General features: G+C 38.6%; 1 protein-coding gene across 4 annotated transcripts in view; it reads left to right on the top strand.

Moving 5' to 3' along the window:
* The window catches only part of Tbl1xr1 (TBL1X receptor 1), a 135,500-nt gene extending 113,918 nt beyond the window's left edge, over positions 1-21,582 (top strand). For 3 of the 4 annotated variants that reach the window (XM_041659432.1, XM_041659430.1, XM_041659431.1), the window contains 7 exons: positions 100-160; positions 4,907-5,028; positions 5,168-5,242; positions 7,388-7,515; positions 8,109-8,274; positions 16,212-16,313; positions 16,973-21,582. In XM_041659432.1, coding sequence (XP_041515366.1) covers positions 100-160; positions 4,907-5,028; positions 5,168-5,242; positions 7,388-7,515; positions 8,109-8,274; positions 16,212-16,313; positions 16,973-16,999 — 681 coding nt within the window. In that variant the 3' untranslated portion in view covers positions 17,000-21,582. The remainder of the gene's footprint in view (positions 1-99; positions 161-4,906; positions 5,029-5,167; positions 5,243-7,387; positions 7,516-8,108; positions 8,275-16,211; positions 16,314-16,972) is intronic. The other variant, XM_041659433.1, reaches the window with a different exon arrangement.
* The last annotated feature ends 876 nt before the right edge of the window (positions 21,583-22,458 follow it).

The raw sequence follows: 22,458 nt of genomic DNA, 5'->3' as shown, positions 1-22,458 counted from the left end.
AAGTTACCTTCTGCTTTAATAGAGCTGGGTATCTGTTCTTGCATTTGCACTCTTTAACATCAGAGAAACTAAGGTTTTTTTTTCCCCCTTTATTCTCAGACTACCATTATTTGGGATGCACACACTGGTGAAGCCAAGCAGCAGTTCCCTTTCCATTCAGGTAAATCTTGACAGTACACGGGGAAGGAAGCTGAAGTGTTGGCCTCAATGGAATCCATTCAGGACTGCGTGTCAGCCAGCACTCTTGGTACCAGTCCTCAGGAGTCCCGAGTGCTGTAGAGTTGAGAGTGTACATTCCTCACTTGATCAGCTCTCAGTCACTTCACCTTATGAGCCTCATTTTCACTGTATATAAATGAGGGTTCTTTTTATGTCTATTTACTTATTGATTATTGATTGATTTTTCTAGGCAGGGTTTCTCTGTAGCTTTGGAGCCTGCTCTGAAACTAGCTCTGTAGACCAGGGTAGCCTCAAGCTCCCAGAGATCCGCCTGCCTCTCTCTGCCTCCTGAGTGCTCAGATTAAAGGCATGTGCCACCACTGCCCGTAAATGAGGGTTCTTGATAGTTGTTTATTGTGAGGATAGGAAAAACGGCTTATGTGGCGATAAATTCAGCTCTGTCTAGGGCACATGTTCTGTGTTTGTGCACTGAAACATAGGCTTTCTCAGTGACTTTTGCAGGCTTCTTCCTGCATGGTGCAGTCTGAGCAGGCAGCTCACTGCCATCAGTTCCTTCATCTTGGAACCCCTGTGCCTGTTCTCACTGACTAGTTTGTTATTTGAGAAGTGAGGGAGGAACAGAATTTTGCTGTATATTCCAGGCTGGCTTCAAATACTCTTCTTTCTTCGGCCTCCAGAGTTCTGGGTTATAGGTGTGTACCTATTTGTTTCGATTCTTAGTGAATTTCTTGATTTCAGTAGCTGAGTAGTGTTGACTTCAGCAAGATTGCATGAGGCCAGTCAGAGCAGGAGTTCACCATTACCTGATAACAGTTGCTGCTTGGAGATTTGTGCTCTGAGGTTCTACACTGGAAGCTGAGCAGGTGGCTGCTCTTACAAAGAGCTAAAATTGCAGCTGTGACCAAACAAACCAACTGGAAGCAAAATGACTTCAGTATGATCTGAGTAGAGTGGTTTGCAGACATGGTGTTAAGCACCAAACATTCCATCAGCTTACCACACAAATATATGTTTATACAACACCCCCTGTTTACCTATTCTGCTTCTGTTTCACCTGGGTTCTAGTCCTTCCCCTCTTCTCTGGGGAGTCTCATTTTCTCGTACTTCCTGGGAGTGATACAAAGTTGGGGTCGGGGAGTGTGCATGCTTAGCCACAGTGTAATGAATTCTACCCATTTGAGGTGTTCCCCAGTATATCCTCTCAGACTCCCAACCTAAGCTAACTTAAGGGGTAGAATTAAGCCTCTGTCCATTTGTTTCTGCCTCGTGTATGCATGTGCACATGGGAGTAATGAGATCCTGGGCTATATAATGCCCTTTAGACAGGAATCAAAACATAAGGGAGCAGGAACCTGAGAAGGGCCGGGATGAAGAGGGATGATGGAGGAACTGAAGGTTTTCAAAATATAAAGTTTATACGTTAACAAAGTTCTGGTGAGAAATAGCTGACATATAATGAACTGGAAGTATTTGCCTTGCAATTTTTACAAATGTAAACACTATGGAAATCATTACACTGAAGATATAGGTATATTCATTAGCATCAGGCTTTTCTCCTGCCTCTGTGATGTCATTCTTCAGCAATCACATTTGGTCATAAATTTTAAAAATATTGAAAAACTCTGAGCACCATTGCCTGATATATTCAAAATAAGTGAATTATATCTTAGTAAGGCCAATAAAAATGCCAGTGAGTTGTCAAAGAACGAATTTTAAAAATACTAGTAAAAAATAAATGTGCCTTTTTTTCCATAGGTTTATTCTTTACAAAAATTTTGCAATCATTTGGATTAACAAAAATTAATTAAAATTGAAGAGAGAATGTTTCGTTTTAACTTTAAAACTTGTAAAACTGGCCGGGCGGTGGTGGCGCACTCCTTTAATCCCAGCACTTGGGAGGGAGAGGCAGGTGGATCTCTGTGAGTTCGAGACCAGCCTGGTCTACAGAGCTAGTTCCAGGACAGGCTCCAAAACCACAGAGAAACCCTGTCTCGAAAAACCAAAAAAAAAAAAAAAAAAAACTTGTAAAACTGTAGAATAAAAGTATTCCAGGAAAATTACTTAACTTTTCTTAGCTTCCTCTACATTCTATAAAATATGGCCATAATAATAGACTTTCCCATGGGTTTGTTTTGGATTAGGAACTTACTCTTTCTTGGCCCATTTTAGGAATGCCTATTCCCTAGTGTCTCCGGGTAGTCTGGGTCTGGGGGGTTTCAGAGCTAGGCACATGCAGGCACTTGCATCACAGCACTCAATTTAACATTCCTAGCTGAATTTCTTAGTTATTAGTGTAGCATGATTAATAAAAACCCAGAGACAGAAATTGGAGTTTAACCTAAAGGTCAAAAAAATCAAAGCAACCAGCCCCTCAGTCCAAAATGGCCATTCTGCCTCCAGGAATCTCAGAATGATTATGTGTGAGAGCTGTCTCCTCCCGTCTTATATTCCTCTCTAGTGCTGGGATTAAAGGTGTTCACCACTACTGCCCAGTTTCTATGGCAACTAGTGTGACTACTGGGATTAAAGGTGTTCACCACTGCTTTATCTGTAAAACTGATCAGTGTGGCTATTTTATTCTCAGAACTTCAGGCAAGCTTTATTTATTAAAACACAAATGAAATATTACTACAATAGCATCCCCATTTCAGACTGAGGTAGAAGAGCCAGTGGCTGGCTGTTTTGCTTTTTTGACCTTCAGGTTGAGCTCCAATTTCTATCTCTGGGTTTTTATTAATCGTGCTACAATACAGTTTGTTTTTTTCCCTGAACCAAAGTATGTCTGTCTTAGTGCAGATTAATATTTGTTGGCCTTCTCTCATGTCTGAAGCCCACTCAGGCTCTCATAGGTCGTGTCAGATATTTACCCTTCTTTGTACTTTTTTTTGTATAATTATCTATTTTCTAAAAGTCATTAAAAATTCCAGCCTCTTCTTCCTACATTATTTCCTACTTCTTAATCTTAGAATTATTTTTTATAAAAGAAGTAAATTTAAATAGCTTTTTACAGAATAATATTTCAAGTTAATATTGAAGTATTTGCTGAATCAAGCTTTTGGCAGGAAGATAGTCTATACTTGGATCCAAGACAGGAACTGCAGCAGAAGGAAGTCATTGTAGCAGTATCGGAAAGAGAGACCATTAGGAACAGTGAGGTCACCCAGAGAGGAGCAACTGCAGGAAAGAGACTGCAGAGCAGTGGTGGAAGGTGCTACCAGTCCAGTGGGAATCTGAACCACTGAGAAGAGGCTACCCAGTAACAGCAGGCAGGGGCCATGAGAAACCCAGGCTGAGCAAGGAGCAACAGCAGTGTGTCTCCTACTAGCCTTGGGCTCCTGACCCCCTCTTCTTCTCTGTGAAACACTTGCAGCACTAGGGAGCACAGGAACTGGAGGGTAACTTGTGAGAGTGAACCTGAGGGCAGACTGAAGAGAACAGGACTGCTGGCATGCCAGCAATCACATGCTGCTGACCAGGGTGGCCACAGTCGCTGGATGGTGCAGGTTTCAGCCCCTGGAAGTCACATTTAGCCAAGTGTGAAAATGAAGTAAGAGATGGGATTAGGAAATTTCTGTGAAATGAAAATGGAGAAATATCCTTCACCTTTCTGTTTCTTCTTGTCTCTAAGTGGGGTTGACAGACTAGCAAGGTTCAGAAAGTATTTTATTCTAGTTTGGCAGACCATAGGAATTGTATCATAACTGAGGCTAAGTCTAAATGTCCTGTTATTTCCCCTGTGAAAACTCCTTCAGCACAGCCGCCTAGTGTGTGAAGACAGTGTTCCTGTGTGTTCACAATTAAACCAGTTACTGCTACACTTGCCTTGATCTGTGAAACTAATAACAGAGCTATTGCTGCTTGCTATAGGGGAAAGAAAAGAAATCTGTAATCGTTTCTGAGCTGAAATTAGGCTGCATACTAAATCCTAGTCAATTTTGGAACTTAGTGATTTTAAATTTAACAGTTTTAAGATTCACTTGATTTTTCTTAGAAGGGAATTTTGCAAGAATTTTTTTAAAAGAAAACATATTTGCTAATTATCTGCTGTGTCCTTGCTTGGGTAGAACAGTTAACAGTGGGAATGGCTCTGGTGCATCGTTTCTCTGAGCTATATAATCTATAGCATTCTTCCAAAAAGCAGCGTCTTCTTGGTCCTGGCACCATCTCCAAATACTAAGTGACATTTAGAAGTGGGTGTTACCCCAGGGTAACAATAGTGGTAGAAACAAAGCTTCCGTCCATTGCACGTGCACAGGCTTGACTTATTGTTATACAAATGAGAAGCCAAGACTTAGTGCTCCAGTGCACAGTGTGAATTATTGGGCACCATGATCATATTCCTGAAAGTTACTGGTATTTTTGATACTTAGATAGCTTTATCTTTTTAAATTTTTTCTTTGTATCATAAAAAATGTGAAGTAGGGACTAAGAGATTGCACAGCAGTTAAGAGCATTGGCTGATCTTCCAGAAGACCTGTGTTCAATTCCCAAATATGACAGTTCACAATCATTTATAACTCTGCTTCTAGGGTATCCAACATCTTCACACAAACATGCATGCAGGCAAAACACCAGTATACATTAAAAATGAAAAAAAATAAATATATAAAAAAGTGTAAAAAAATATTTACTGCCTAGAACTCTTAATGTCTAGCCATGATTCAGAGCTCTCCTCCTACATGACAGTCATGTGCACAATGCAAGCCTAACCTCTGCCCCTTTTCAGCCCCAGCACTGGATGTCGACTGGCAGAGCAACAACACCTTCGCGTCTTGTAGCACAGATATGTGCATTCATGTCTGCAAATTGGGACAAGACAGACCTGTCAAAACATTCCAGGGACACACGGTAAGAAGTCTGTTCCCTCGTGTAAAATGGTTATTTTTAGCAAATAATATTTCAGAATCATTCTTGAGTATGCATATTAAATATCAAATAACAACCTGTTCTATAAAATGAAAATATAAATATTTACTACTGTTTTTAGAATGAAGTAAACGCTATCAAATGGGACCCAACTGGCAATCTCCTGGCCTCGTGTTCAGATGACATGACCTTGAAGGTAATTCAGGTAGTGGGTACTTTAGGGTGAAGGTGTTTCATGATATGTGGCTGGGCATTTTAAGGAGTTTTTGGATTTTTTTTGTTTGTTTGTTTCGTTTTTTTTTTTTTTTTTTTTTTTTGAGTCAAGGTCTCACTGTGTAGCTCTGGTTGTCCTGGAACTCAGTTATATAGACTAAGCGTATCTTAAACTCAAGAGTCTGCCTCCTGAATACTACCATATCTGGCTTAAGACTTTTGAAAATGTCATTTTGATATGTAAAACCTAAATCAAAGCTTTTTAATTGCTAATTTTCCCCCTGAAATAGTTATATACTTGAATATAGTAAATTCTATTGAAAGAATGACTGTATAGGTGCACCATGCTGCTGTGTTTGTTCCTGTTCTCATTGGTAAGAAGGTAATAGGGACATACATTAATCTATCAGAGACTTATGAAAACTATATATCATGGCGGCTGGGACTTTGTATTCACTGCTGTCTTCAAACTGGATACGGAGGAAAGCCAATGTCTTAGTTACTTTCTATTGCTGTGCTAAGACACCATGAAGAAAGCAACTTATAGAAGAGTTTGTTGGGCTTTACAGTTTCAGATGGTGAGTCCTTGACTGTTATGGCATGGAGCATGGAGCAGGCAGTTAGGCATGGCAGTGGCTTATATCAACAACCATTACACCCAGAACTAAATGGGAATGGTGTGCATTTTTTAAATTAAATAGCCCACCCCTAGTGATACACATCATCCAACAGGGTCACACTTCCTAATCCTTCCCAAATAGTCTCACCAACTGGGCAAATAATACTTAGCCAAATACCTGATTTCTCCATGACCCAATCAAGTTGAGACAGAGCATTAACCATCAGAGAACACAGTGTGATGTGACTAAAAGCGAAACTTAATACCTTTTGTACCGCAGGTCGTGAAAACATAATTGTGAGGTAAAGACTAGCTTAGTGCTAATCTCCAGAGTGAATGTTGGTGCCTCCTCATGCCACACAGATCTCCTGAAACATTTTATTTTTAGCCTTAGAGTATCATTGACTATAGTGACAACCATTAAAAATAGGATAGTCATGCAGAGAAAATCACTTCTTTTACTGTGTACAAGCTAAGTGTTTTTTTCCCTCCCTTCATCTTGAGGATCAAATGGAGGACTTGGGTGTACTAAGAAAGCATCGCAGCACTGGGCTGATCTTTATTTTGAGTCAGACTCTCAGTATGTAGCCCATACTGGTCTTGAATTCGAGAGTCTTACATCTTACCAAGCACTGGGTATGAGCCTATACCACCACAATAGCTTAATTGTCTGTCTCCAAGTTTTCTTCTCATGCTCATGCATTAGAACTTCTACTATGAAGGAAAGCCAATATCCAGAGAAGCTCAAGCCATGAATTGAGCTGCAAGTTAAAAAGCCTGTAATTAGATACCTCAAGTTCTAGATTGGATCTTTTCTTAACCTTACAAAAACATTTGGGCCACAGCGGATTCCAGAGCAGAAATAGAATGGGTGGTGTGTAACGGAGGAGTAGGTGATAGGGTGGTAAACCTCAAGAACAGAATCTAGATCAAGACAATGGCCAAAGTAGATAGGAAATGTAAATAGGGTTGTAAGGGGTATGTCAGCCTTGCCAGTGCTGTTGAAAAGACCAAAGAGAACTGTAGAACTGTGAGATCTGATTGCTTCCCTATGACTGTTTATCTAAGCTACAAAGCACTGTGGTATTCTCTAGCTGTTTACTGCATTTCCAGAATGTGAATTCCAGTTGTTTTTGGTTGTGTGTATGTATGTGGTTTTGGGACTGAACCCAGGGCCTCACACAGTACTTAACTACTCACACAAGTGCTCCACCAGAGTTACTATAACCCTCGTCCGAGGACTTTCTTAAATGTTAAGATTTGTGCATCTTATGGCTATTCAAAACAATCTTAGAAAAACTGCAGTTAATTAATTCAGCCTTCAAAGTTTTACAATAAGGAGTATTTGTGAAGAATTTAATACAACTTATGGAGTAATGTTAAATACATTTCAACTACTTTTAAGTTTGTTTGTAATCATTCCCTTGATGACTCATTTTGTACTGGAAAGGTAATACTTTTCAATGTATCTGTTATATGGAAAAATTACCAATTTTTTTCTCTTGGTAGATTTGGAGTATGAAGCAAGATAACTGTGTCCATGATTTGCAAGCACATAATAAAGAAATTTATACTATTAAATGGAGTCCAACAGGACCAGGGACAAATAATCCAAATGCCAATCTAATGTTAGCAAGGTAATGTGTCTGTTTCACTTTTCCTATTGAGTCGCTCAAGAATAAAAATTTTGGGAAAATATGGCAGAAAACACGGAGTATATCTTGAGAGGAATATATTTCAATGGAAACCTTTAAACGTGGGATTTTTAGCATTATTAGTATTTCAGGCCTTAATGCCATTTTTCTTTCTTTTTTAAATCTCTTAAATAAAACCCCATAAGTAGGCTTGTCTTATCCTTGTAATCCAACACTTAGGCCAATATGCCTAGCATAGTAATCAACTTGGGCTCTATATTGAGACATACAGATCATTGGGGCATAGGATAATAATAAAATTGTTGTGTCGGTAGCTTTTTTTTTTTTAATTCAAGAGAGAGATGAATCCCAAAATACAGTCATTTGATATTCAGAACCAAGGACCAATAACTAGGACTGTTGGGAATACAGTGATTGGGCAGGAGCTGGGCCTTCAGCTTTTTCTTGTTTGTTTTCCAGTTTCTACAATACTTGGATTTTAACAGTATAATCTGATGGGCAGAATGTGGGAAGCTGGGGACAAGGCTAAGAGAATATTTAGTTACTTATAAAATTATTTTCCCTTTCACTTTCAGTGCATCCTTTGATTCTACAGTTAGGTTATGGGACGTAGACCGAGGCATTTGTATCCATACTTTGACAAAACACCAAGAGCCTGTGTACAGTGTGGCTTTCAGCCCTGATGGCAGGTATCTGGCAAGTGGTTCTTTTGACAAATGTGTACACATCTGGAACACACAGGTACGTCCCAGTACTGTCAACCACACTTATGAGTTAGAAGCATTTACCTACTTACTTATATTTTGGTTATTCCTCATTTGACATCAATTTACTGCTTAGTTTTAAAAGCCTTTTTAAAATCAACAGTGTACTTCTTCAATCAACAGTGATTGAAGACTGCATTTTTTTTTGTCAAATCAGAATTTAGAATTAGATCTCTTGTTATTTTATTTTTGAGCAACATAGTGGATATGAAATAAGAAGCGTTGTAGTTGACATTTGTTGAGGTTAAAAGACAAGATTGCATGACTGAACCAGATTTAACACCCTGCTGCCTTTTCAGGGATGGTACTGTAAAGAGCCTCCTTTCAAATAGAAGCCAGTGAGTGAGCTTTTGTGCCCCATACACTGTGTCTTCTGTGTTTCCCAGGTCTTTGTTGGTGTCTGGCATACTAATATATTATTGGCGACTCTTTTGATAGATTTCCACCATAGTTAACGTCACAAATTACGTACTACAAACCATCACATTTGAGTAGTTTTCATTAAGTTCTACATCCTGTGGCTTAGGAAGGTCTACACTGAGGAGCTCTGGCCATCTCTGCCCTCATGCCCTAAAGTAACTGTTCTTAGCAGCTTCTTTCATCCTTACTGAGTTGCTCATTGCACAAAGCACCATGAGATTTCTGGGTCATACTCAGCAGAGGTCCGACTTCCAGACAGAGCATGGCATTTCAGTGGGGGAATAGGGCTGAGTGTCTCCGTACACACCTGAGGGTGTAGGCTGACTTCTCTGAGCATTTTTAAAAATTCTTTTTAATTTTACTTTGAAAACTAGCATTGGAACTAAGGACTTTATTATGGCACTTTCTATATACTTTGTCCTTGTTGAACTGTTTCCCAGTCCCTTCTCTGATCCTCCACCCACCCCACAGCCTCCCATTCCATCTTCACATCACATGGGTTTTATTACCTGACCCCTCCCATTCACATTAAGACCTCTTTGATCCCTTCTCATAATCCCCTGTTTATGATGTCACTAGATGATAATGAGTACTCCACCCACATAAGTAAAAACTAAAATCTAGGATCCCCTTGAAAGGAAACATGTTATATTTATCTTTCTGAGTCTGGCATATTTTGCTTAGCAATAATTGCCATTTTGACTGTTTTCCCGTAAAATATCATGGTTTTATTTTTTCTTTAAGTCTACATAAAATTTCATTCATAAATATGCATTCCTTTTCTCTGTTGATAAACACCTAGGCTGGTTTCATTTCTTGCTCATCTTGAATAGTACAGCAGTAAACATGGCTGTGCATGTGTCTCTGGTGTGTTGAGGAATTCCTACAGGTGTGTACTTATGCTACACCTGCATGTGGTTCTGTCTTTGTGCTCTGGTTTCTGTAGGTACTGGACTGGTTTGCACACCTGCCAGCACTTTGACCCTTGTCTGCTTCATGACAGCCTTTCTGACTAGGGAAGCTGGGAGTTTAAAGTGGTTTCAACGTACCTTTCTCTGATGCAAGGATGTTGAAAACTTAGGGAACATTTGTTGGCCGTGTCAGTTCGCCGACAGGATGAGTCGCTTATTCAGTGTTTCACTTTAAAATATTTTCTTCTATATTTTTCTAACTGAAGTATAGTTGGCACAAATTTTTTCCCGTTTCAATTTTCTGTCTCTACTCTGCTGAATATTTGTTTTGCTGTACAGAATTATTTCAAGTAATCTCCTCTATCAGTGCTTGGAGTTAATTCCCCTGTAGGGGAGGTTTCTTTTAGATCATGCTCTTTCCTTTTTCAACTGGATCATTGGTGGTTTTTGTTTTTTGAGAGGTCTCACTTTGTAGTCAGCCTGGTCTTGAACTTATCTTGCCTCCCCTTCCAAGTGCTGGGATTAGAAGCATGTTCCTGGATTTAAAATAAAAATATTCTATCTTGCCAGATGGTGGTGGCATACACTTTTAATACCAGTACTCGGGAGGCAGTTGTGGGTGGATCTCTGTGAGTTTGAGGCCAGCCTGGTCTACAAGAGCTAGTTCCAGGGCAGCCAGGGCTTTTAAAAAGAGAAAACCTGTCTCAAACAAACCATAAAATCAAAAAACAAAGAAAAATGTATCATATCTTAATATCTTACTAGATAATGTTGTGGAAGGACGCTTAAAAGAAATCCCACACTAGCTCAGAATTGAGAAATAGATGGTTATTTATTTAGGGGTAAACTCACAAATCAGAATCCTCTGCTTGAACCGAGAACAGAAACTGAATCCAGCAACTGGAAAGAGAGTCGATGCATGTTCTCCATTGGCTTATACATCATAAGAGGCCACGCCCCAGTGGGAGGATAACCACTGCTGGCTGTAAGACTTCCTACAGCACCTCCCCCTTTTGTTTAAATAAGAGCGTTCTAAGCCTAATACAAAATTATATACAATAAGAACAAATATATTCAATAATTATCCTATCCTAACTATAGTTTAAGTCTTGTATAAATAAATAACTTGGCCAAGTCATAAGAGGAAAGTAACTACAATTATCTAGTCTTCAACCCCATCGAAGATCTGAGAAGGGAAATAATATTACTTGAGTAAGCAGGAAATGCTGCCAGGACCTATCCTGTCTCACTTCAACCGAGCCCTAAGTTATTTAAATGCCATATCCTACAGCTCTTTGAAGTGGTTGAAGATTACCTATATATGCAGAGTATAATCTCTATTTAAAGAACCTGATTAGTTTAATTTAAATATGACAAACAAAGATGACTTTTGGTCTATAATTCTTAATACCTATATAACTTAAAGACTAAGACTTCATATTAGGATATTATACAATAAACAAATATGCAACAAGTGAGGACAATGACCTCAGACTGCAAACAATGTATAAGTATCCTTGATCAGAGGTAGAAATGTACATTGCAATATGATAAATATATATCAGTATATAAAAATGTTTTAAGCAGAGGTAGAAGCATGCATGCATACAGTATTCAGTGTAATTTAACTTTGTATCAGTATACAAGAATCTATACCAATGTAATTGCCTATAAATAATAACTCACAAGTATTCACTCTATTACTTACTACTACTATTATTATTATTAGTGTGAGTAAGCTCATACTAATCTATTATCCCAATAATCTCCTCCTTTTTTTCCCAAAGAAATCCTTGAGCTGACATAATTTTTTTCCCAACCCCCAACCCTATACCAATTATAATCAACACCTAAATGATGTCCCTGACCCTGAGGACAAACTTTGTTGGGAGAGGTTTGTTGGGAGAGGGGACGTTGTCTTCTAGAATTACTTCCAGCTGTCATGGGGACAATGTTCTTTCTATGGGATCCTGTGAAAGTAAAATGATGGTTAAGTTTCAAGATACTGTCTGGTATAATTGCAAATAGTCTCTGAATATTTGGTAGGGTTTTTCTGCTCTTCCTATTTGGAGGTCTGGCCAGAACGTTGTAAAAAGAAAAAATGCACCGTTTCAGGTAACCAAGTTGGAAGGAACTATCTTGAGCAGCTGGTACTCAAAACAGGTCTTGTAGAAGCATTATCAGCATCATGACATCTTATCAACCAGGTGGAGTTGTTGTGCAGGAAAATTTATTTTTCATTGTGGAAAATTTAAACATTATTTATATAGACCTATACAGATGTATATATTCAATGAAAGGTACGATAGAGACAAAAATAGGTAGGAAGAAAAGTAAATTTTTTTCTAAATTACTTTTTCTTTCTCATCATGCTCCTGACATAAGACAGAAACTCTGAATTTTTATTTTAACAACATGCTTGGATTTAGAGAAGGACAGAGCCAGTGGCCAACTCCAAAGTCAGCTCTATATATTCATAAATACATTATGCATACACACACACATATATAATGTCTTATCTCGATTCTTTTATGTTTCTTTATAAATATATACCAAACAAATTTTGTTATTATGAAATACCTGTTTAAAACCACCATTTCCAAATTTTACTTTTGTGTTCCTAAGAGAGTACTGGTGAATACAGTTCAACTTCTAAAAACTGAACAATGATGCATGCCTGGGAGTGAACATAAATATGAATATGATTAACATAAATCTCCAGATTTACTTTATAAGGATATTTTGCTGTGTTTGTTGTATATATCTTTCTTTTAGTTCTCAAAAGGATTTCAACCAAATTGTTTTATTGACACAGCTAAAGTATTTAATGCCTGTCAGCACCAGTCATGAAGAGTTGTCAGCCAATACCATAGTAAATGTATATTCTGTGTGGTAAAACTGTACATAAATCGTATGATATACTACATATCTTTTAAAACTTGTGATTTGCACTAACAGTTTTTGGTTTATGATTATAGGAGTTCATTGAGGTCTAAAACAGTGGTTTGGTTCATTTTGTTATTGACATGCAAATGAATCAAACTTTTTCTAATGCGTATGTGGGCAATATGTTAAAGTATTTTTGCATATCTATGTGTGTGCATGTTTGATTTTGTATACTCAGAAAGGAAACTCTGGGTTCATGAAGAATTCATACCATTTTGTACTTCGTATCTTCTGTATCCTGAATTCTCAGTTCACTAAACATTTTTGTGATTTGGTAAATGTAATCATATTTATTTAAACATTCAGTTTCATGTTCTGTTTAGAGTAGAAACAATACAGCTCTGCTGTTCTTTTTTTGTAGTGAGGAGTGCAAGGAGCTGCACTCCTGCCCAGCTCCCGCACGGCTAGCTTTACACCAAAATAACAACACACAAATTGTATTCTTTTAAACACTGCCTGGCCCATTAACTCTAGCCTCTTATGGGTTAACTCTCACATATTGATTAACCCATTTCTATTAATGAGTGTAGCACCACGAGGTGGTGTCTTACCAGGAAGGATCTTAAATCTGTGTCCATCTTGGAGAAGAGAGCTATAGCACCTGTGTCTCACTGCCTTCTTCCTCCCAGCATTCTTTTCTGTCTTCCCTGCCTACATATGTTCTGACCTATCAGGCCAAGCAGTTTTCTTTATTAATTAACCAATGAAACAACATTTAGATGCAGACCCGCCTACATCATTTTTTGATTGTTGGCTACTTGGTCCTTGTATGTTCTGGGTCTCTTCCATCCTGGGTATCATTGTGGTAGTCTTCCTTTCCCCCTACTTCATGGAGAACTTGCTGTATCGCTCTTTCAAATGAGTGTTCAGATGTGTGTGTGTGTGTGTGTGTGTGTGTGTGTGTGTGTGTGTGTGTATGTTACTGGGGTCTCTTTTTTTTCCCTACAATGTTTAAGCTTGATTTTGTTAGTGGTCCCTGTTGTAGTCTGTATGGTGTGAGGTCCAGAAAGAAAGTCATCTTTTCATGTGGATAGGCAGTTGTCTTGGACTCATTCATTGTTTCCTGTTTTTACTATGTATACCAAATCTGTCAACCATGAACATGGTTGGCTGCTTGCTCCTTGCCTCATAGTCCAGAAGACTGAGCTAGGTCCCTAGGGTCCCAGGTGAGCACCCTTTACAGTGAGCTGCACCTCTAGCCCCCAATTCTCTTTTGTGTCCTTGTAAATAGCTGAATCCACAGTGCAGGCCTAACTACTCTCTATGGCAGTGTCTCTGTTCTTGGCACTTTAGTCTTCAGCATTTCCTAAATTAGATGTATTTCTGAATTTGTTTAACTACATTAAGTCTATGTATTACTTTGAATTCATTACACATGAATGCGTTATATCCATTTTTCTGGCTTATTTCTTCAGTAAAAAAAAAATTTTTTTTTTTTTTGGTTTTTCGAGACAGGGTTTCTAAATTTTTATGATTGCTCTGATGTGCTTTGTGATTTTTACATTTGTATGAATGCTGTTTTTTTAAATACGTTTTCTTTTTGGTGTTTGCTTAATGTTTGGAAGATTTTTCCAGTTGTAATCCATTGTGCCAAAATAATTTCAGTGAAATGTAACTTATTTAAGGTTATCTGACCAGCTGTCTGCTTTTGTGCAGTTCACTGTTTACCTTTTTAAACCTGAGTGTGAAATGACAGATGACATCTGGTGGTGGGTGCAGACTCTGCTGTTGGTTATAGTTTGTCCCGTGAGCGTCTTGTTCCAGCATACAGATAAGATAAATGTGACCCACTAATCCTCACCATCACAGATCTGCCTTTGGTCGTGTTTGGACTTATTACCGTCCTGCCTCAACTTAAAGATAGATTGGTAGATGTTCTTAATATAGGTAGCTTGGGCAGGTGGGCGGCCATTTCTTTTAGCCCCGCATTTATCCATATGCCATAGGTCTGTGGTCTGCAGGGTCTGCTCTTACACTTAGTCAGTGTCCATCCTGCCTCCGTCCTCTTTGTTTTCTCAGTAAGCACAGATACTTAAGGCTGCTGTACTCATTTGTCATTGGTCTTGAACTATGAAAACTTTAGGAAAGAGAAATTTCTGAAAGTTCAGTCATAACATTTGTGGTTTGTATATGATGTTGAGCTAAATTTGGAGAGGAAGTCAAGACCAAGGTGTTGAGGCCTGTGTGCCAGGATAGTGGTGGGCAAGGTGTGTGAGGGTTTTGTTGTGAAGAAAACCCTCAGGAGTCACTCGTGCTCTGTCAGACCTTGGTAGTTTTTAGCTGCACTGTACAGCCTCTGCCCTCTGAACTGCGGCTTCACAGGAAAGTACAGTTCTGGTCTGATTTTAGGTATTAAGTAGCAACTGAACTTTTGTTTTCATTAAAGGAATAAAATAGCTATTCTTAGAATTCAGCTAAGAGAATGGGATTGTTAACATTCCTGGACACACTTAAGGAACTTCTATAGCATCCTTCAAGAAGGATATGTGCATCTTTTCTTCCTTTACCTACCTTGGACTATCCCTGACACACTCACACTACTCAAAGAGCATGCCATAACAGCATGAACACAGTGTCTTTCTTGTTTTTTTTTTTTTCTTTATTTTTTTTTTTTTTTTTTTTTTTTTTTTTTGGTTTTTCGAGACAGGGTTTCTCTGTGGTTTTGGAGCCTGTCCTGGAACTAGCTCTTGTAGACCAGGCTGGTCTCGAACTCACAGAGATCCGCCTGCCTCTGCCTCCCAAGTGCTGGGATTAAAGGCGTGCGCCACCACCGCCCGGCCTCTTGTTTTTTTTTTTAAACTTGACCTTTGCGATGTTGTTTTGTTATTGACAAAATGCATATGTCTCTCAGTAGCAGGCACTCTTTATACCCTGCATTGACTGTCCCACCTGTAGCTGTTCAAAGAGGCTCAAGATCCTAGAGGGGAATGGTCACCATCAATCACTTGAGGATAGTCTGACCACATCTGTGAAGGGATTACCATAGCACATTTCTGGAGTTTCAGAACCTGTCTATATTTTTATTTGAAATGAAGTCCTGCCTCTTGATTGTTAAAAATAATGCATCATAATATATTTTTATATTTTTGACTCATTCTCAGACCCCAACTATTCACAAGTTCTATTTTCCTTGACAGTTTATCTTGAGCCCATATACTGCTTTTTAAATTACTTTATCTAGGTTTATATGAATTACAATAATAATTCTACGATACTAGCCTCCTAAATGGGTTTCTCTTCCCCTGCTCCCCACTCTTTGTTTTTCTCTTTTCCCTCTTTTCCTTTTTAAAATTATTATATGGTAGTTATACACAATAGGTTCCATTATGTATACTGCACATCATATAATATTTTTATCAGAGCCCCTGTCTTTTGCCTAGTTAATCTTCCTCCTCTAGTGGCATTTGGGGATTGGAGAAGACTGTGAATCTAAATGGAGTTACTTGTAGGAGCACTGGCAACAGCTACACCACTAAAGAAAATGGGTCTTCTTCCCTCAGCAACCATCGGGGTGTGTGTGTGTGTGTGTGTGTGTGTAGGGGGTAGAGTCTCATGATTCCCTCTCACGCATTATAATCTCACCTCCCTATTTTCATTTCTATGATGATTCTTAGTGTTCTGTTTTTCGTATTTTCAGACAGGTGCTCTAGTTCACAGTTACAGGGGAACTGGTGGGATTTTTGAAGTTTGCTGGAATGCAGCAGGAGACAAAGTTGGAGCCAGTGCATCAGATGGTTCAGTGAGTATACTCATACATTCTTAGAGAGCAGAGGGCATGTTGAATACACAGTCTTAGCAAAATAAAAAATGTTAATGAAGGTATTGGCATCATCCCACCACCACTCCCTGTGCTGGACATGTGCTGGATGTATCTATTACCTTTGAATAAAGTAAAACTTAAGGTGACTTTGTCAGTAGAGGAAGTGTTAAGGTTGTGGAGTTGAAACTGATTTCTTCATGGACATATTTGACACTGAGACCTTTAGGATGCTCCTAGTAGGTTGTTTTTTGAAAAAACGGTAGTGCAGCCTCTGCTGTTGTAAAACAAGCTACAGAGTTCCAGGGCTATCAATAAGATGGCTTTCTTAATGTTGATGCCCTTTATTAAGATTTGAGAGTTAGGATCAGTACTTTGTATGTCTCCCATCTCCTTTTTACTAACTATAAAGATTAACTTCTAAAAATTATGACAGCATTTCTTCAGTTGCTGTAGCTTGTGGGGATTCATTGCTCAGCTTAGTGATCTTGGGCCCTTCACTTAAGTCTTTTTCTGTGATTTGTTGTTTTTACTTTATGAATATTAAGCTTAGAAACATTATAAATTACACTGTGATCCATATACAAGTTAAGCTTGAAATGTAAGGCAAACTTCTGGCTGACTGTTGTAATCTCTTACAGGTTTGTGTCTTAGACCTTCGGAAATAGCGTTACTAGTTGGAAGCCATGGACCGACTATGAATGTGTACATAGCCACAAGACTATCCCTGACCTACATCCTGCTATAGTCCCACTTGAACCATGGCCAGTCCACTACAGCCAAATCTAAGAGAAATATATACATGCAGTATATATGAACACAGCTGTACCCTGAAGATGAGTCTCTTCCCAGCTTGTGAATTCTGCTCACCAAGTGCTGGGATCTAACCTGCTGTGCCCCTAAGTAGCATTTAGAAGTTTGGATATGAAAAGCAGAAGAGATGGAATATGCGTTATAAGAGCAAACCACACATGTACCAGTTTTGGATATTAATAACAGCCTTGTTTCTCTCTTAAATCAGCTGACACCATGGATTCTATTCTTTTCCTTTCAGTAGTGCAGTTTTTATGTACAGAGAACAAGGACTTAAAAACTCGCGGCGGTAGTTCGTTCTTCCTTTCAAGTTTGTTTTGGTTTAGATTATGGATGCATGAAGTAAGGGAGTGAATCATTTTCTTGCTTTTATTTTTCCTTACCTTTTAAAAAACAAAAAAAAATCTTAAAAATATTTTACTGCATTCTTTGGAAAGGTAGATGTTTGGTACATTTTATGGCTCCCAGAGCATATATTCAGTTGATGCATATTGTGAAGGAGTTGGAATTAAAGGAAACCACACGACGCCTGTCATGTTACTCTCTAAGACACATCAGCAAAAGGTATTATGTTATCTTTCTTTTGGGGTTTTGTTTTTGTTTTATGTGTGTGCGTGTGTATGTGTGTGAGAGAGAAATAATAGCTTAAGTAAAATAGTTTTTTCTTGGGGACGTATTTCTGCCAATTAAAGACTAGAAGGGCACAATTTTTTTTTAAATACCATAAAGAAGAGACACTTTTTTAAAAAAAAAATAATAATCTTCTGATGTTTTGCAGCCATAACTAAATTATGGTCAGAATGTGCACTATTATGAGAACGAGCAACCTAGGATGGGGCTTTTTTTCCTTTTTTTTCTTTTTTTAACCATTTGTCTGTTTTACTTATTTCTTAAAATATTTCTGGATAAGGATTAGCTTCTCAAAGTGTCCATCATTCTGTATAGAAGCTTAAATATGTAATGTAACCAGATTCCAGTATTAAAAATCTCTCATGTTATTTTTCTTTTTTACAAAGCAAGATTATGGCATATAACACTGCCATCACTTGGCAAAATGTTTGCTACCTTAGTTTTAAGAACAACTTTTAAAGGCTTGCTTACAGGTTTCTGAGTAGCGGTGACTGAGAGTTCAGGGAGGACTGTGGCTGCCATGCCACTCTGCCTGCATCTGTGGCTTCAAGGCTGCACTTTGTCAAGCAACGTAGATCTAAGCTGCTGTTTTCCAGTAATCACTACTATATCATGTCTTCTACTCTGTTCATATCAAGTATTTTTTAAAGATATAGGCATCCAATCAGATCTCTTCTTATGCTCAGCTGAAAGTACAATATACCTACAAATACTCACTAGAGGCCATGTTTGCGAAGGTGCTTATTAACAGGAGAATCCCAGGTGTGTCGCTTCTGAAGAGAACAGTTGTCAAATTTATATCTTTAAATTTTTTATTAAAAAATTGCTTAGAAAATTTATAACACTATTTGCGTCACTAGTTCTTTTGAGGCCTTTGACTGCTGAGTCCCACCCTGTGTTTTGGTAAGCGTCTCGAACCCGGCCCTGCAGCCTCGATGCTCAGTATATGTGTTCTTTGCAAAACAGCATTGATTGACGCAAGTCTTGTCTTCACTAAGGTAGGGTGGCATTTGCTTTTGGTAAAGAGGGTGAATACACTTAAATTTTACTATACATTGTTATATCTCCCCATTGTTCTTAGTGGGGTCTAGGATACTGTAGTAATATTTTTAAAATTTACACCCAGAGAGGCAGTCATTTATGGTTTGTGCCAGGGTTGGATCCACTGAGATATGTAGAGCTCACTGCTCTGGGGCTCTGTAGAAAATCTACAATGCTGAGTATCTGGCACTTGTGATTCTGCTTATACTGAGAGGGTCACATCTGTTGGCCTCTGTTGTTGTTTAAAAAAATAATAAAAATAAAAAAATGTGTGCAATAATTTTTAAATGTGCTCCCAGGAATAGATACAAACGTTTGAGCATGCCTGCGCTGTGTTTCCTTCAGCGGTGCATTTCTCAGTTGCACTGAATCTAAGCGGAAGTCAGAGGTGGTTGCTGATAGTGCTTTGTATTTTGATATGACATTTTATTCATTTGCATACAGTCATTGACATTCTTCCCAGCTGATTCAAAGACAGTCACAAATTCCTGCAATACAGCTGCCAGAATGAGAGCTGAATTTTATGATGTTGTCTTGCTTCCTGTTGGGTGTTTGTTGGTTTGGTTTCTTTTCCTCCTTCTTTGGCTATTTTACTTCAGCACCTAACTATGACAGGATGTCTAACAGAGCATCAGTGCAGAGCTTTCTGTCTCCAAGTCTTGGGTCTTGGATCTTTCCGGACAGACTTGTCTGAAGGTATGTCCATCTTTAGGCTGGTGGTACTTGGTGAGCATAGGACCGTGTGCTTTGCTGCTGCTGTCTCTGTAGGCTGCTGGCGTGCCACAATGCTGCTCCACAGATGCTGCACCATGTCTCTCCAGATGATCATGGGAGACCATGTTTCACAGCATGTGAAGTTCTGTCTTGGGGTTCTTACTTTCCCTCCTGTCTTTTTCTGAAGATCCCCAGAGTCCAGTATTCTTTCTATGGTGTTCATTTAAATCACTGTTTTTTGTTCTACGGTAAGGAACTTAATCATAAGGAAAAGAGAGCAAGGAGACTTAAATGAATACTCTTTGATTACCATCGAATAGAGGGAGCAGCTGCCACCCTTAGAAGGCATGAAGGAATCTCTGCTCTCCATGCTGGAGATGTAGATTTGCCCCATTTCCTTTTTCCATGATCAGGTAGTATTGACTTTCAGATGACTTTAGGAGTGGTAACTGGAATAGGTCTTAGAGTGTAGCAAATTCTGTTTTCATGAATTATTCTCTAGGTGAGTATGTTTTTAGGATTAAACACCTTTTGCAGTACTGAAAGTGCCTCCTTTTGTGGTATAAAAAAACAAATTATGGTGCAAAAAGTAATCAATAGATTGAATCACATGAAGGTTTTTTGCTTTTTGACATAAAAATGTCAAGAGACAGGCCAAAGATTTGTACTTTTCACTTATAAAGCACTCCTTTTTTTCCTTAGGATTCTTTCTGTCAAATCAGATTTAATGAGAGAGTACTATTTTTAAGGAGCTATCTGTTAATGTAGAATGATTTTTGTTAAAAAGAGTACTGTAAAATATGAATGAGGATCAGAGGCCCACAGAGGATTGGGCATTGTAGTGTTGAAAGGAGTCGCAAATGACCAGGCTTCTGCTAGCAGACATGACAGGTTTTACCAGATGCATAGGAAAACCATCTCAGACAGTGCTGTCTTGCTCTTTTAAAGACCATTTATGTTTTTGTGAGCACGTTGCATATTTCCCCAAAGCTTCATTCCCTTGAGCTAAGAGTGGTACTTGCATAGTTGCTGTAGAAATTCTGCCTGCGTGGACCAACATTGTGGCACACCAGCAAAAGCCAGCATTTGGGGGCTAGCAGCCAGCCTGCAGAGACCCTGGGAGTGATTTTTCGTTTGATTTTGGTTCCCTCCTTTTCTCTGATACCAGCAAGGAGGGAATGTTGAGCTCCTCCTTCTAGTAATAGCTCTGAAGTGTCTGTCATGTTTAATATCAGTTTTTAATACATGATTCTAGTTGAATGTAGAAGAGAGGGAAAAAAAAGGAGTGGAGTGCTCACATTTTTTTAATCCACTTATTTCGAATTTTGTGTCTTCTATATGAGTTTTGAGGTGTCCATAGCATTCTTTATTTCTGCCCTTCTGTGACAGTGTTGAAGCAGGCTGAAGAACCAGGCTTTTGTTTGTTTGTTTGTTTAAAAAAAAAAAACCTAGCAGGCTATTTCATGTTTTCTTTGGAATTTCTGGGTAAGTTGGAGGAAATGCTGTGCATGTCATATCTGGTGTACTTTTTCATCTCATTACAAGCAGGCAGACTTCTTTGTGTATCTCTGCCATCCTTAAATACAGAAGTGATTTCTCTCCTGACTTGGACATTATTGTTATGTATAATGTTTTCATTTGGGTTTGGCAAATCCATTGGGTCTAATTCTGTGAGCATACCATAGCACTGGGTGGTGATGTCTGCATCCTTTCTTTAGTTCCCCAGTTAACTGTAAAGCTGTTGTAAAAGTATAAACCAGCTCGGGACAGTTTTTGTATATGTTAAAGAACTTTATTGTTCAGTTTTCATGATGATTGTGCAAGGAAGACTGATGCAGACGCCTGTCTCTCCTGGACCATGTCAATGACACTTACGATGTATTTTGGTTCCACATCACAGTGATTTGTCCCTAATGACCCTTTGACCCTTTCCAGGCACATTTTTTGTGTGTGTGTTGTTGTTGCAGTTTTCTCCTTTGCGTTGTATTGCTTTGACAACTGTAATTTGAATCAGATCTGAAAGAGGTCCAGAATAAAATATATTTTGATATTATGTTGGCTGTGTACATATATAAAACCTTTGATCCCCATGTGGTTTGTAAAGACTATTTAGTCAAGTAAAGAGAGGGATGGTGTTTGTTTACAATTTCCTGTTTACATTTCAATTGCTTTTATCTCCCACTAATCAGTGTAGAGTAAATGATTTTGCTCCAAGAGTCTTCCCTATTACAACCTCTCAGTCCTAGCTCTCACTGTCTCCAGTGAGTATAACTGCCATGGGAATCACTGTTTTCATAAACATTGTTTCCAAGATGTATACTTTAAAGAAGCCCATAGATGAAATTAAAGTTTTTGCTATTTTATTACTTCTTGCAGGGGATAAGATTTTTTAAAATGGAGGGATTATTTTCTATATTTGTTAAATAATAGCATGTAATAACTAAAAGATCATGATGACTCCTAAGTGATTTTGAAAATGTGATACTTTATTTAAAGGATTTCTCTCATGAATGAAGACTCGGGTTCACTGTTAGCTTCATATGCAGTGACACAAGACACACCACATGTGCCACTGAAGGCTTTCAGGGCAGGAGCTCCTCCCTCCACATAAACAAAGCGCACTGCAGTGGTTAGCTAATTGCTTATATTACTGCAAACATAATCTATGATGAAAGTCTCAAGGCACCCTTTCCAGCCTCCGTTACTCTCAACACTTTTGTAGTTACCAGAGACTTTTTCAGAATAGAACCATCGGACATGTTCTTCATTTTTTTAGTCAAGTTGCCTTCTCCATGCCCTCCACCTTTCTTTAGCTCCTCGATAGGAACAGGCAGATACAGCCTTGTCTTGCTGTCACTGCAGTTACTAGAGCTAACAACCTTTAGTTTTCAAGCAGTTAACTTATATTGCATGGCATAGGTTGTTAATA

The sequence above is a fragment of the Microtus oregoni genome, unplaced genomic scaffold (assembly GCF_018167655.1).
Source record: "Microtus oregoni isolate MIOR12 unplaced genomic scaffold, Mior012 000010F_ref0000083, whole genome shotgun sequence".
Lineage (NCBI taxonomy): Eukaryota > Metazoa > Chordata > Mammalia > Rodentia > Cricetidae > Microtus > Microtus oregoni.
The sequence above is the reverse complement of the archived record's forward strand: the minus strand, read 5'-3'. Positions and strand labels throughout refer to the sequence as shown.